Source organism: Haliotis cracherodii, unplaced genomic scaffold (assembly GCF_022045235.1).
Source record: "Haliotis cracherodii isolate W230 unplaced genomic scaffold, xgHalCrac1.p SCAF_10, whole genome shotgun sequence".
NCBI lineage: Eukaryota > Metazoa > Mollusca > Gastropoda > Lepetellida > Haliotidae > Haliotis > Haliotis cracherodii.
Genome location: NW_027266265.1, coordinates 18639689 through 18656897, shown reverse-complemented (window position 1 = coordinate 18656897; position 17209 = coordinate 18639689). Strand labels below are relative to the sequence as shown.

Here is a 17209-nt window from a genome sequence, read left to right as displayed (position 1 = left end):
TTTTATGTTATTTTTATGTGTCAAAATTAAACATTCTTCAAATATTTGTATGTTGATATTTTGTAATCTTGTAATCTGATTTGTCCTCCAGCACTGCAGACAGGAGCGAGCCAGCCCAACTCTCAGATCATTCTTGTGAGTAACAATGGCCAGCCAAACTCGGTCACTACAGAGGCGAACGTAGCCAACCAGCAGATACAGGGCATGATGCAGTCCTCACCAATGATTGTCATCCTCCCAGGAAACACCAACAACACAGCAGCAGCAACAGCAGCTCAAATACAGGCTCAGGCTACACTGAATAATGTACCAGGCGAGTAAACGAGCCCCTTCATTTCATAAGGTAGATTGCAAGATCTTAGGATACGAGTGAAGGAATGGGGGAAGAGGAATCAGTTGTGTGCCATCCTACTCTGACGAAGGCATTCATCATTGCTATGCTGACAGCCACTGGTTTACATGGCCCAGACACAGGATATATTTTGGTGAACATGCTGTTCTGTGGTCCCCAGACCTCAAAGAGATCTTACCTGTGGCTGTCGTGCTCATATACGTATGAAAACATGGACAGTGGTGGTAACAATTAGTCAAATTATGGAATGGGAACATGTAATTTTTTGTGTTTTATTGATGAAGTTTACTGGACATAAGACATGATCTCCCTTTTCACACCTTTCACATTACTGACCCTTCATCTGTGCTGAACCACCTCCGTGGTCTAGTCGTGGAGTGTCTACCTTGAGAGTGGGAGGTAGGGGTTCGATCCCCAGCCACATCATACCAAAAGATGATACTTGTTGTTACCCTGCCTGGCGCTCTGCTTTAAGGGCTAAAACAAGGACTGGTCACGTTGAAGTCCGTATACTGTGTCTGAGTGGAGTATTTATGTTAAACTGTTTAACAATTTTCATCGGTACGGACTAGTACAAGCAGACAAACACACACATGTGCATGCTGCTATTTAAGTGCAATAATCTTGAATGAGACGTTAAACCCCATTTCACCTAACCTCATAGTGTGCGGTTTACGCCCAAGAAGACAAACAACAAGTTTATATTATAGATATCATGTAAAAGTTAGCTACACATTTTACCTGATCTGCCTACATTTCAAAGTGGTCATGAGCACAAAAATGCATTTAATCTACCCATAGTCTTAGTAGTGATCTTATGCGAACTGTCAACGTTTTGATTTTAACGAGTAGCTCTTCTTTTGCCAGTGGAGTCAATCTTGAAGTCACTTCTTGGCCATCAGGGAGGTCTGACATAGAGACTATCAAGGTTCCTGCACAGCTTGGCCCTCACGGACATGACTGACCAACAAGTGACCATTATTTGGAGAAGTATCCTGGTGAGGTGGGTCAGGGCAGTCCATGCCACAGACTGTCTGTCGGGGCAACACAGCTTTGTTGCATATTACATAGAGGGCCTGGTACTGCCAGCTCTCTGTTCATAGGCAGCTATGTTTTCAGCATTTCCTTTTATTTGTAATGTTAAGGGACCTTTGAGTTCATGTTAGGGTTGTTGAATGTGCGACTTCATGTTTGTTAATGCTTCATCACCAAGTTTGTGACGACATAACAAAGAATGCTAGCAATGCAGTCATGTGAACATCTTGATATCATATCCCATTGAATGTTCATAGTAGCTGGGAACATTACCAAAAATAAATTTGTTCGTCAGTCAGCAGAATGTAATCTTTTTGGGGATGTGAGAATGGTGTATTTTACCAGAGCTTGGTACTACAGTGTAACCCTTTCATCACTGCCAAAGAGACAGTTCAGAAACACTTGCCAGAGGATTACAAACTTGTCTTTACTTTACATTGGATCTACTACTTGATGGAATACAACATTGATTTTCAGTTTGAGGATACATATATGCATGCAGCAGATAATGGGGTGTATTGAAACCAACTGGGATATGTGATGAAGTTGAAATAGCCCTAAGTCTCTGGCAGATTATCATGTCATTATCCTGATGGACAAGTATTGGGATCATATCAAACCGTAAACATCGGAAATATGACTTTGTGAATTTAATCATATCATGCTTAATAGACTTGATGCATAATTTGTGTATGAAGCAGTTGCTTTCTGTTTGTGTGTTTTGATGTATTTGTCTGTATACACAATCATTGGCTAATACACACTGTACTTGTTCTGTGGGAAAACAACTTTATGTTTTGTAGTGCTCGAAGCACATAGCGCTTCACTTATTAACTTTGTTGTTTTTACCCAAAACTTTCTATATAATATTTGTATACTTTTTACCAAGTATTGGCAGTGTGTAACTGACACACTAACACAGTCCAGCACAGCCAAAGAGGGTGGGAGAAATTCCTTCTCCCAACTTATTTTATATGTTGTGACATAACTACATGGGCGTAAACATGAATTATGAACCATACAAATATCATCACAACAAGTGGTTGAAATATTGACAAAATTGTTATTGTTCAAATTATTGTTTTGGCTGATGTACTGACAAGGTAAGGATACTCAGACTATATTTTCAATGTCCGGATTCAAATGCATAACATTTTTCTTATTTATTCCACTTTCATAAAAGCATGTCAAAATATGCATGTGCAGTTTTTCATATTCCTAAATGTGTTTGTGTCTCATTTCAGTTTGTTGCAAAAAACATTCATTGAACTCATTCCATATGACATTGTCCAGTTGTGTTGATTTTGTTGAAGTGCTCTAACTGTTTCCAGTGTTGTCACTGGTACATCTGCCCAAGGTAAGGGAGTTAACTCATTATTATCAAAGTCCAGTTTCCACCCTTGGTGAACTAGGCTGGAATTATGGAGTTATTTTTTAGCTGGACAAACGAGTCTATGCATAGTCAAATCAATTTGTAAAATGTCGTGCAGATTTCGGTAGATTGCAGGATTTGCAAAGCATGAGTACCACCAACCTGGCATCAACAGCTATTTCCTAAATATTTTCATGAAGGTGCTCGCCTGATTTGATGCACTTCGTTTTATCACAATATAGATTTTGATTATCTGTCAGATCATCTTGACTGGGTGCCGCCATTTTGTTTGATGAGAGGTGAAATCTGATTGGTCAGTTAGAGGGACATAGATGGGACATAACTCATAATACCCACTGATGGCACTACGATCGAGCCAAAAAATTCTTAGTTCAGCAAGGGTGGAAACTGGACTTTTATAGTCAGTTAACTCTCTTGCCTCGGGAAGATGATTTGTATGGTAATAATAGGGCATGATTTGATATTAGGAAATGTAATAAGGTTTTGCGATATTTTTATATATCCCAGTGAAACCCAATTTTGGTTTAATACAAGTGTTTGACCTGTTTGTAAAAGGTAGTGTTGTAGAAACTTGTGAACTGCTCTTTAGTGGGACTTTTTTCCCCCTCTCATTGTTTTCCAGTATTGTTTTGATGGTCACAATCTGTTCATTATCATTCAGTCAGTTTCACCCGACATCTTACATTCATGTGGTAACGCTTTAGTTCCAGCTGTTGCATGGATTTCACTTTATCTTGCCAACTTTTCTCACCGAAAGCACAAATATAGATGTTTGATGTGTTTTCACTGGATGACTTCAATGTTGTCAAAATGAACACTGCTGATATCATTTCTAGTTGAATGCCATGTTCAATACTGTGTGATAAAAATTTGTCTTTTATGGCAGAAACTTCAACATTTGTTGACAATCGTTAATTTTCTCACACAAGATGTCTTGATTGTTAGATTAATGATTGATGAGTAAATAGATGTTATGCTTTTCCTAGATATTTTTACACATCCATCTCTAAAATAATCTGCTCACGATCCTAAATCTAAGCTACATATTATTTAGGAAACTGTTTTGTAAATAACTAAACAAGTACCAGAAAACAGCACATATTATATTTTTTAGTGTCTACTCTAAAACTGGGCATTGCATTACAAATTTTCCAACATTTGACTGGAGTGACCAAGCTTTGATCAGAATACCACATGCTAAATAGAAAATACTTGATACTCTTTATAGATATTGTCACGTGACCTTGATGACAGCTGAAGAGAAATAGGTCTACCTAAACACAATCATGTGACATTGTAAATGTGAGGAAGTAATTCAAGTATTGAAATACCAGTATATACCATCAAATTCAACAAGGTACTGTACTGTACTGGTATTAGTTAATACTTCCTACTAATTGATATCAGTTTGACCACTGAACGTCGGCTGTCACTTTGCTATTTCAAAAGCTAAACAGTTAAGATTGTTGCTGTGGAATATAACCTTTCTTGATAAATTGTGTTAAGATGACCTACTTTTTATGGCAACATGATATTTTCAGATTCTTATGTAGTTCAATCTCAACTGATTAACCTTTCATATATAAATATTTCATTTCCTGAAAAAGCTGAATTTGGTTGAATCAAACTTGACCACAAAATTATGCTCTAAATTAACACATGGCTGCAAGACCAGCCATATTGAAATTTCTCCAGCATTTCACGTGGTGAAGTTTAGGTTACAGCAAGTAATTGGTATGTGTAATAACATAGTTAATGTTTCGTCACATATTTTCATTTATGATCTTTTTTCCTGACTGTCATAGGATATAAACCACCATAAATATAGCAGAAATGGATAGACCCCTGTGGCTGCAATGGCAACCATGATGGAACCGTTAGAGATCACTACAGGACATTATTCAATTGTCAATCTATGTCACCCTGTTGGTATGTCTGTTGGTAACTTCAGTTAGCACTGTTACAAATATACTGTATTCTTCTAAAGTGAGCTACAGAGCCTATGTCTCTGTTTTATTATCACAAGTTCAAAATATTGTTTGTATGGTTCAAGCCATTGAACCTGATTTAATATGAACGTTTGAAGTAGACCCAAATGTGGAGAGATTTTTGATCGACGTGTAGATATTTGTAAATGAGTCTACATAGTGCTTGTATATAATGTACATAATGCTGCAGTCAGTATATAGAGGGATGCATTTTGGCTTAAGTATGAACTGGATACAATATTTGGCAAATTATAAAGGTTGATCAGATTAAGAATAATGGAAGTATGTATCTTAGTTTTGTGGTAAGTTATAGTCAATAAGAAAGTAGTATGTGAATAAAGTACCATGTATATGTATCCTAAAGTCGCTGCTGAACAGCTGACAGGACTGACGAGCCGCAGAATGTTAAACAACCTAGTGCTCTGGGGTGACGAGCTGCAGAATGTTACACAACCTAGTGCTCTGGGGTGACATTCTTCTGTGGTTCTCCTTTTATCTAAAATATCTTATGGTCATTTTTTACATGAATGTGGCAAGGAATATAAAAAAATACCATGTTCTCATCTCAGAAAAATAGAAATATTAGATGTACTAATTACACCTCACTTCCTGCAGAAATATCTATTTCAAAACCATTTTTATATTTTAGGAATGACTAAGAACTGTAGATAATATTTGACATAGAAGTAACATTAAGGAAAAGCTTTCACTTACCTTATTGGGATCAATGACATGAATCAACCAAGTCAGCGAGCCTGACCACCCGATCCCGTCAGTCGCTGCTTGTCGTAAGAGGGGAATTTTGTTTGATTGATTACCTAAAGCTTAATTCGATTTATATTACAAATGGCCATAAGATATTAGGTTAGTGTTTACATTGCTGTGCAGGATTGAAGGTATATATTTCAGTGCTTGGTCTGTCTTGTGTACTCATATTGTCAGTCAGAAATGTCATATCAAAGATGTCCTTCCTCGGGTTGTCACCCTCCCACAGCATTGTTTTGTAATATTTTTCTTTACATGAACAGTGTCTCTTTGACAAAGATATATCATTTGTATTACTTTTCAGTTTAAAGCTTGTTATTGTCAAATTAAAAATATTGGAATTAAGAGTTTGGTGTCTGGAGAGATTTGTATGCTGTCATTATTATTCTAAAAAATAAGGATTACATTGGTGAGAAAATAGCAGATTACCAAAGAGATTTCCTTATTTTACTCATACATACTATGAAGCAGCGAATGCTGTATATCTTACCGGTGTGTGTACACTGATAGTCCATGGTAATTACAACATATGTTCCGCCATTTAATTACTATAGTGGTATATCTAAGTAATCCTAATCTAATCACCAAAGATGGGATTGGTGGAATCACACCACGAGATTAGTGAGTTCAATAGAGTGTAACTGATAATAAACAGTAGTTGGTTTAGAGGACTGGATTAGTAGTAGAAAGTTTGTGAAATCATGCAACACTTATGTGATCCTTCACTGGAAATGTTTAAATTGTACATCTGCTTGGCTTTTTTTCATTCATAATGTATGATTTGTTTCATATTTTCTTATTCATGATTCATTTTGAGATAATTCAATTGTTCAGATTGACAAAGGTTTTACTGAATGTTTGACATGTACATGTTTGTGTAACAATTTGTGATACAGCAATGCAATCGAGAATGTTAGTGCTACCATTTAATCCATTAATCAGTTGAGCTTTCAGACCCAGGGGTTTATCCCTTATTGGAATGAAACATTTCCTAATTCCTTTTATCATTTATGATTATCTTGTATTGTAAGTATTGTAATTGTATCTCACATGACCCGTTTAAAGGAAGAGGCTCTCAAATTAAGTTTACACCATTGCCTTGAATGGCATTATTAAAATACCTATGAATTTAGGAAACTATTTCAAATGTGGGCACAAAGTACACGATTATTCCAATTTACCTGCCTCAGATACTAAAATCGAAGATAAATCTCAGAAACTTGTTTGAACACACAACATATATTACCATTACAGACTCTATGACTTGCCTCTTGTTGGGTTGAAGTTGTGTGCCAGCTTACGTCGGTGATTGTGTTGTTTTCTTCATGCATAAACTGTCTTGGTTTGCAAATATTTAAACTTGAATCTCATACTCTGTAAACTAGGAGTATTCATACATGTTGAGATGGCTCCTTCTGTAAAGTTGGGGTAGTTTTTCTGGTCAGTTAGTAGATGTGATAAGGATAGCTGTCTGTCTCTCTTTATCAGCACATAACCAATTCCTGAGGAGGTTTTAAGGATTATGCCTTGAGCCATTTGACTAGCTTATTGTCATTGATAGAGTTTGAAGCATGTATTCCTTCACACTTCCCTAATACTCAAGAATAAGTTTTTTAATTTTTTCAAGATGATTTTTTTGGTGTTTATATACAAAACAAAAGTAATGTTACTTGTTGGAATTTCGACCATGTTGGATGGTTGTATTGTATACATTGTTTAGACAAATATCAACCCAGTACTGACATACCGCACATGAAGGGAAAATATATCTCAAAACTAACATCATATTTCTTTGGGTGCTACAAACTTTAGGGCAGATACAAATAAAACTTGAATCATGTACATAATTAAGCAACTGTACAGCAAACTGATGATTTGGTTGTAATATTTGAAGAGTTTTTAGATCTTTAGGAAAGATGTAGTGTACATAGCAACATGCAACAGTAATTCTGTCTTCCGACAGCAAGTATTGACTGTAGACAATTAGTAGGCTGCAAGGAGCAGTTCCATTATCTAGTCCAAAGGCGCCATTCTAGTAGTGGGCACTTTCAGATGTATTCCTATTGTGGTGTAGTAGTCATTGCCAGTCTTTGAAAATGTAAAGAATTTGGACAATGATACGAAAAAGAAAATCTTAAACATATCTGAAAGTGATCTAAAACTACATTATCAGGCAGCCATCATGAATTCCATGAAAGTGTATACATACAGGGGACCATGTTCTTTTATAAATTGTGTTAACCAGTGAATTAGGATGGATTTCAACTGTTTAGAAAATGTAAATATAAATTGTCAATGCAAGAGAATAACCAGTCTAGATTATCCGCCGATACAGATTCCATTTGGCGTAAAGGGCAAAATAAAACTTAACATTTACCTTCAAGAAGTGATATTATGCTTTGTGAAGAAATAAATGGAACATGGTTACCTTGGCTCGGAGCATAGCCACACGTGTGTACAAATTGATGTGAAACTATTTATATTGATTTTGAAGCATATGCTAATTATTTTAACATGTGCAACTTTGTTTTCTACCTGAGTGAACGAGTATTACATGTTTGTCATAGAACTATACTTTTAATGCATTATCTGTGATGAATTAACTAATGAGGACAGATACAAACACGACTGACAAAGAACTAGTGTGCCTTATTCTAAAACTACAACTATGTGAACCCATTACTATCTTCAGAATAACTCGTGAATGAACGCATAAACATCATCATGTCCAGTATTAATCAGCATGGCTTGGTTTGACGTCGTTTCAACTTGTTGATTACGAACCTAATTTGAGACTTGTGTCATTTGACATGTAACATTTGTGTTAACATTTGACCATTGTTCTGTGTAGTCCAACTAGATGTCATATCATCCATGGCACATTTGACAAGATTGAACTCATAAAATTCGGATGTCGTTATTTGTGTTTGTATCTGTTCAAGTGTAATCAAAATATGTGTGCATACATTGATCATATCATTTGATCATAGCATTAGATTTGGCTGATTACTGTAAATATATATTTGCCCAATCTGACAAATGTGTGCAAGCTTTGATGTCTACCCTCTTCAGATAAATTTGAATACTTTTATTAAAGATTTCTCACCCCCCAAAAATTTAAAATATCTGATCTAACTCAATTCCAAAATAACAAAATATTTACTATTTGGCACTTTAATCACATGTTGAGTACCATGTGTTCCTCTGATCAGTAATACAGGTTCTGTATGTTCAACCCCATGAACAGTTTTGAGAAATGGTCGTGTCATGGACGTTTAATTAGCTTCATGGTACCCCTTCCCCGTAACAAGTGGGCACAGACATCAAGCACACAACATTGTCAAAAGCTCTTTGAGAGAATGACAGAATCGGCATGGCAACCTCGGTGAGATGTTTCCTAGAGGAGTCAAAGAAACTATTCATATGCATCAGTGACTTGACAAAGAAAGTTTTAATATACAACACATTGTTTTATCTAGTTGTGGCTCAGTATCCCTAGGTGACACTGCTTGTACTTCCACCATGTTGTTACACGTGTTGTGATTTGCAAACTACACCAAGGTGTTGTTGATGGTGTGTGACATGGGTCTCTGGTCACGTGACAGGGACTTGTGGTTACCGTGGTTATTCTACCCGACATGAACATGTAATCCATGTCAGATGGAATACAACCAGTGAAAATTTGTTAAATTTTCAGATTTTTATTTTAAATAAGAGAACTTTTAAATGTATGTGTAGATATTTTTGTTAGCCATCAGTTTTGTACATTTAGGAGGAAATCAGTATAAAATAATTTGCAATAGCCTACTAGCATAATCACGAAGAATACTTAAAATTATTAGGATTCTTGTTTGCAAGAGTTTTTTGGTGAAATTGATTAAGCATTATTACAGTGATGCAAAACTGTACAGAATAGTGTTTGCCAAATACTTCTCATTTATGGTATTCATTCATACATATGTTGCTAACTTTTTTTATGTTATGTGTTGTCCAAGCTAAATAAAGAAAATATTGAAAACAAACACATCTTGTTTTCTCTATGCAAAGAACGTGTGTTTATTTGTTACTGAACGCCACACGCAAAGTGGACAAACAGTCGAAAGAGCCAGGTTAGCAAGCGCCAGGTGCTGAGATCGTGTCTGCTAGTGACCTGGTTTTCATTCAGCCTTGGTTACAACAATGTTTACAGGTCCTAGTGTACAGTACATACACACTGTGCACTCAAAAAAACACTCTTGCCCGATGATAGAAGAGAAGATGGTGCAAACACCAATACGCACATACACCCGAAACACCCGAAACACAACGTGTGGTGTCACCCTGGGAAAGTGACTAAGGTCAAATCTGCCTGAGGAGGGAATGGGTAGTCGGTTTTTGAGGTGGATGTAAAAAAAACTCATGCCCGTAGGCAGCTTATGTTGTTTACTCCCCAGGGAGTTGAGAATGGTAACTGGGATGCAAACTGACCCACTATTCGGGGAACAAATAGAAACTGCATTTGTGCAGATACTAGCATCTGGATAAGTGCGGTATATAAATCTATAATATAAAAATAATACAACAATAACCAAGTCCCACAGCCTGGCCACCCAATCCATTTATGCCTCTTACAGCCAGCCTGGGTTGCCAGGGATGCCGGAATACACACCGGTAGAGGGTCAGTGGGGTTTTGAATCTGATTTAGTTTCTAATTGGTTGAACTCAGCACCATTTATTATGCAACCCCGATCAAACAACATCTGAGCAAAAGTCGTTTGATGTACCTCAAAAGTTGTGAAATATAATCACCAAATGCTGGAGCTGAAGGAATAGTGCTCAACTTATAAACCTCCAGTGATGTCATCCTATTGTTCTCCAGTGGCTATAAATCTCATAAACAGGTATGTTATAATATCCCAGGGATATTTGTTGTATGCACCTCACATGGTTTATTCTCCTTCATTTTTTATTGTACGATGAACAGCGAAACCACAAACAGCGAAATCAAACAATACCCGTACATTTGGGTGGGAATCATACCAGTATGCGCTTGATCATTTTGATTTGTGTGCAGAATCTTTGCAAAACTCACACTCTGACCCTTTCACATTGAGACGAATGCAATCAGAGTCCAGCCTACCTCGTTGCTACACTGGACCTGGCTACCCCTCAAGTCACCTTTGTAAACATATATCTCGTTTTATCATAACTTCACAGATCCACAATTTCGTTTGTAAAGGATACCACGACATATTTCAGAACATATTTCTGAAAGGATCCAGTTATCCTGCAACTAGCAATATATATTTGATAATCATCCCTTTCCGAATATGGAATTGTGGGCAGATGACTATTTTGATGACGACAGTGTAGAGCGTAGACCCATCAATGTTCCTATTCCATTAGCTATTGCAAGCTCTGGCCTGACCAACTCTTCAAATAAAGCTAATGTGTCCATGAATCTACATGCGTTAGTGCTGGGGAGGTTGACAATGAAATCATAAAAGACAGGCATGTAGATTACTTATTCAAAGCTATTTTCTGTTTTCTGCTATGCTTTGTATCTTCACTCAATCATTCAAACATTACGATGTGAAATTACTTGTATCGTGTGCTGGCAAATTGTCTTTCTTTTGCAATTTCAGAATGTCGGTTCTCCCCAACAGTTCAAACAGCGTGAGCTCTGTTGTAAAATGCCACGATTGTCAAACAGCAGCTGTTAATGGCTCAAAACTGAAAACGGAACTTGTTTCTGCTGAAAACACCGTTTTGACGGACGCAGGTGGAAAATTCTGGCTCAACTGTGACTCTTGCCACAGACAGTTTCATTTGAACTGTGTGGATAATCTTTCATCAAGTACCAATGTACAGGGTGGTTTTTGCTGGTGTTCGCACTGTGGATGATATTAGTAACATCAGAACTGCAAGAACTGCTAGACTTTGACAATGACATTTACGCGGAGTACTGGACGTTATTCATGAATATGTATGATGATGATGCCAGCAATGTTGACGTACTGGAAGAATTTGCTGAAAGAACTTGTTTAAATTCTAGCCTCTATTCTCAACCAGAACACAGAGTTGATAGTTCTTCTGATTCTGATTTAGAGATTGAACGAGATGTTCAAGTTTCACTGCCGACTCTACCCAGCCCCTAATCACATGATGATTGTACAGTGGAGCTGCAACCCGTCATTGAAAGGGGATCTTGTGGTTGGGAATGAGTAAACAATTTTCTCCCGATATGATTCGCGAGTCAAGACTTCATATTGCTTTGACTATGATTTTTATTGTGAAAATCACGTTAATCATCATCATACACTAATGCAGGGTGCTATGAATACTCTAATTCAGAACCAGCCCCATGCCAAGAAATGAAACCAGAACCACATACATGTACAGAGGTGTCACTGTATGTCGAGAGTTTTCATGTTTGTATTTGGTTCTGGCATCAAACGTCTTACGAATGTCAAAACACACATGCTAGTTTCTGGAATAAATGCAGAGAATCATGGCAGAGCATATACAATCAACCGAAAAAGCTGTTCAGTTCATTGAAAGCTATGGCGAACAGAAAGCCCTAGTGATGCCTGGTCGCATTACTGGAAGGAAAAATACAGATCTGAAACTCCTGCTTAATCCATATGACTAAATGGTTTCTACACAGCAAGTATGAGGATGCATGGCATGAAACCAAGGAATCCATTTCTCTTACATGGTATGTAACATGGTTGTTGTTTCGTTCCCATATTGTTATCCAGAAACCAAGAACGGATCTTTGTGTTGTTTGTCATCAACGCTCCATGACCATGTCGAAAATAAGGACGTTCTGTGGTAACGAGAAACGAGATCTTGCACATTGATTTTGTGACCACGGAACGAGGTTCATACATTTCTGTAATAGAGGACTGTCGTCAGGATCTTGAGGTTTTGTTATCACACGAATTGACCCTTTCATCACATGAAGGGAAGACTTACACAAGGGAAATGGCCCAAAGTTTTGACTTCGCTCAACAGTTGGTTTTGCAACTGGATTTCCAGCAAGTTGGTCCATTATATTTCCTATATGGCTACAACGTTGGACTCTTTGGAATTGCTATGGAACAACTTCGGAAATTTGTCCTTTAAGTTATACCTGAAACAGCTCATTGTGGAAAAGGATCAAATGTGTTGATCGCACTTCTTCATCTCTTCCACGACAGCTTTACCATTGGAGAAACCGGTACGACGCGTCATGCTGACAACTACTGTGTTTAAAACAAAAGCAATTTCTTTGGTCTTTAACGTACAGCTACAGGTCACAACCAGTCATTTCAGATCAGTTTCCTGCCTGTTGAGCACAATAAGTTCTGGCCAGATCTATTGTTTGGGAAAAGATGTACACAGAATTGCAAGGGAATCCTGTCCGGGTAACATCATTCTGGCAGTCTTAAGTCAAGGCGTATGGCTTCCACCAACTTCCAGAAATATATAAGTATCTCCACCACTACTTTACAAGCCAATCTCGGGGGATAGGTCAGCTGTAGAACAAGTTTGAACAATTCTTTACAATTCCATCAGACAGTATGTTTCGGATGACATGAAGGACATACTTTGCCCTTAGCCAGATCAAACAAGGACAACAGATGAGCAACCAATATCGGAACCAGGAAAGTCAACCAACTGAGGAACCAGGGACATCTGCCCTTCAGCAGGTGCAGAAGATTGATGTAGTTGCACCAACCAAAACCAAAAGCAAGAACGAAGCACCACGCAACACGCACACTGAATCATTTGTATTTCGAACACCAGGGAAGAAGAGGCGAAAAAAGACCACCAATTGGGGCACAGAAATCAGTCAGGGGGAAGTTGGTATGTCCAAAAAGACTTAAAGAAAACAGTGCAGTAACCCAGACTACCAGTGTAACACAAAATTTAATCAATGATGAAATTGTGGAGAATGACTTACGGTACATTGTGTACTTGTGTTGGGGTTGGGATATTCCGGACTGTTTGAGGGGGCTTTGGTGTTATTCCAGGTTCTACATTTACATTTCCCTTTGTGTTATTCAGACAGATGATTATGGTTGATGTGGCACTCCAGGCTGGTGATGAAGGTAAGGGTAATATTCCAGACAGGTGATTTGGTTGATGTGGCACTCCAGACTGACGATGAGAATTTGGGTAGTATTCCAGACTGATGATGAGGATATGGGTGGTATTCCAGACTGATGATGAGGATATGGGTGGTATTCCAGACTGATGATGAGGATATGGGTGGTTTTCCAGACTGATTATGAGGATATGGGTGGTATTCCAGACTGATGATGAGGATATGGGTGGTATTCCAGACTGATGATGAGGATATGGGTGGTATTTCAGACTGATGATGAGGATATGGGTGGTATTCCAGGCTGGTGATGAGGGTATGGGTGGTTCTCCAGGCTGTTGATGAGGGTATGGGTGGTACTCCAGGATGGTGATGAGGATATGGGTGGTATTCCAGGCTGGTGATGAGGGTATGGGTGGTACTCCAGGCTGGTGATGAGGGTATGGGTGGTACTCCAGGCTGGTGATGAGGGTATGGGTGGTATTACAGGCTGGTGATGAGGGTATGGGTGGTACTCCAGGCTGGTGATAAGGGTATGGGTGGTACTCCAGGCTGGTGATGAGGATATGGGTGGTATTCAAGGCTGGTGATGAGGATATTGGTGGTACTCCAGGCTGGTGATGAGGGTATGGGTGGTATTCCAGACTGATGATGGGGGTGTGGGTGGTATTCCAGACAGACGATGAGGGTTTGGGTATTTGGTATTCAAGTCTGATGGTGAAAGGGGAATTACATTCCAAAACGCTATTCAAAACGTATTTTACAATTCCAGAAATTATTTAACTGTCATAAGATATTTACTAAAAACTGTTAACATAATGATGAAAATTGTAAAACTCCCGTTTAACCTCTGACCACCGTCATGTAAATTACTGTTTGTACATGATATGCCGATGCACTCGGCCTGAGATTCAAACTTTAAGAAAAATTTGAAAGCCATATGATGACTGACCTCGCCGAACCTATTTTTATATGCAACCATAAGGAATTGTTTAAAAGTCGGGCGGGCCGGGACCAAAGTTCTTATCGGCCAAATGCTCCATCCTTGGCGACCATACCTTCGCGTTAATGATGCAACGTGCACATGCGATATCATCAGCAATTATCCATCACAATGTTGCATATGATTCAGTAACTGCGAGTACATCGCTAGCAATTCAGCAGCCTGAACCAGATTACAAATAGAAGAGGAATCGTTAACGAATACCTGCAACAATCGTGATACAAATTTACATCTGTCCGACATAGGTGTATCTAACTATAATCGAAGACGAAACCGTATACAAGCAGGGTAGTAAAAGGAAGCCATTTTTCTCTCTCATCTCAACCAAGTCAAATGTGTTAGAAGTTCACAAGTGTTCCGCGTGACCTGACCCGCGCGGCCCATATCGACATATGTTTCCTTAAATGTGTTAAAATATATGTAAAATTGTCTCATCTACCCAAATACTACTATGTAAGACAGCTACGCGTTAAATGACAAAGAACAATTAAGAATGAAGCGTGGTTTATTTCACGATACAACATTGTTCTATCGTGACGTCATTTCTGGAGATTCGAACATGCGTATGGCAAGCCGTTTTCACATTTATTACGGAATTACAGATATCTTCAATTGTTTTAAAGATAACTTGAATTGAATTGAAGATATCTTGAATGGAATTGAAGATATCTTGAATGGAATTGAGGATATCTTAAATGTAGATATTTGTAGATATCTGCAATAAAATTTAAGATATCACGAAATGAATTGAGGATATGGTGAAGCGTATTACTGATAATTTGAAAAGAATTGCTGATATCTTATTTTCTGCTGATATCGATTTTGATATCAAAATATGATTTAAAGATATCAAAATGTCATGTTTTGTTATGATGTCAATAATTCAATTCCTGATATCTTGAAACTAAATACAGATATCAATAATTAATTATTCATATCTTCAATTGTTGCCATTATTAAAGATGTTAAATAAATGTTACTTAAATTAGATAACTGATATCAATAATTGATATAAAGATATCATCAAAATTATTAATGATATCTTTAATTGGATTTTTGATATCAGTAACGGTCAGAATTAATGATATCTTGAATTGAATTAAAGATATCTCTAATTGAATTAAGATATATTTAATGCATTTGTTGATATGCATAACTTATTTCAAGATATCTTGAATTTAAGATATCTTGAATTTATTTCTAATATATTTATGTACTGTAGGGTGGTAATTGTTTAATGATATCTTAACTATATTTAGAGACATCACAAACTAATTTGTTGACAATTATCACCGTAACAATTTAAGATATCAGTAATTGTGTTATGGATATCAGAAATGAATTTAAGATATCTTTGATTATTTTTGATATCTTAAAAACATTATTGATGTCTTTAAATAAAATACCGATATCTTTAAAACAATTGAAGATATCTGTAATTCCGTAATAACTGTGAAAACGGCTTGCCATACATGCGCTCGCAACTTGATGACGTCGTACATTGAACGACGTTATTTTTTAGAGGGAAGTGTCTGGTGTGCTGTTCCCCATATATTTAGCTGGGCAACGCGGACAAACGCAGTGGCCGAACGATCGTATCCAATAGTGGGAGAGCTATTGGTATTGGGTATTGGGAGAAAACGCACAGATAATCGACGTGAGAATTATGAGAATATGTGGGAAATACCAATACAAAGTCACCTGTTCATAAAATGGACTTGACCGACATTGCCGAGATCGGATTCATGAGGGGCTCATGGATATTCTGCCTGCAGTGTTTTATTGTACGATAAACAACGACCACGAGTCGTTTATTGCACCGAGGACACATACATGTTATTATTATCATTTCAAAGGCAATTTGATTGTCATCCTATGTATTTTAACACATGCACAAAATTGCGGGAAAAGTAAAATTCTCATATCTAAACTATAGAGGCATAAGAAATACAGTTTTAGAAAAAAGGTATTTATTTTTGAAGGAAAAAGGCACACATTTACAGGATACTAAATTTACTGGTGAACCATGTCAATTGATAAAGCAGATAAAGTGGTTTTAACAAATTCTTTATTTCCTAGCATAAACAATGCTCGTGGCACAGCAATACCATTCAACATGCACTAATTCCAACTTCAATATTCTAGATTCATTTGTGAAAGAAGCTGGAAGCTATGCAGCATTAGCAGTGGAAGTTGATACAATCACTCATACCGTGTTAGTATGCCACAGGAGGCGGTCGGGTAGCCTAGTGGTTGAAGCGTTCGTTCGTCACGCCGAAGACCCGGGTTCGATTCCCGACATGGGTACAATGCGTGAAGCCCATTTCTGGTGTCTCCCGCTGTGATATTGCTGGAATATTGCTAAAAGCGGCGTAAAACCTTACTCACTCGCTCACTTGTATGCCAAAAATGATGATTTCCCGGAATGTTTTGGGAATATTTAAAATTTTATCAACAGTTACATAGATAGTGACAAAATTTGTGCTAGACTCTAAAATGGTGGCATATAAGCGATCGTAGTGCAACGACAGTCGTAAGTCTATGTTAAAGTATGGGAGTTATGATAACTTTAGCGCTACGATAGCTCTTTGGAAAGGACCCCTGA

General features: G+C 37.6%; 1 protein-coding gene across 6 annotated transcripts in view; it reads left to right on the top strand.

Annotated features, from left to right (window-relative positions):
* Window positions 1-3046, top strand: part of LOC139454164 (nuclear factor of activated T-cells, cytoplasmic 1-like) — a 40560-nt gene extending 37514 nt beyond the window's left edge. For all 6 annotated transcript variants that reach the window (XM_071235706.1, XM_071235707.1, XM_071235702.1 and 3 more), the window contains 2 exons: window positions 92-313; window positions 1220-3046. In XM_071235706.1, coding sequence (XP_071091807.1) covers window positions 92-313; window positions 1220-1269 — 272 coding nt within the window. In that variant the 3' untranslated portion in view covers window positions 1270-3046. The remainder of the gene's footprint in view (window positions 1-91; window positions 314-1219) is intronic.
* Window positions 3047-17209: the final 14163 nt, after the last annotated feature.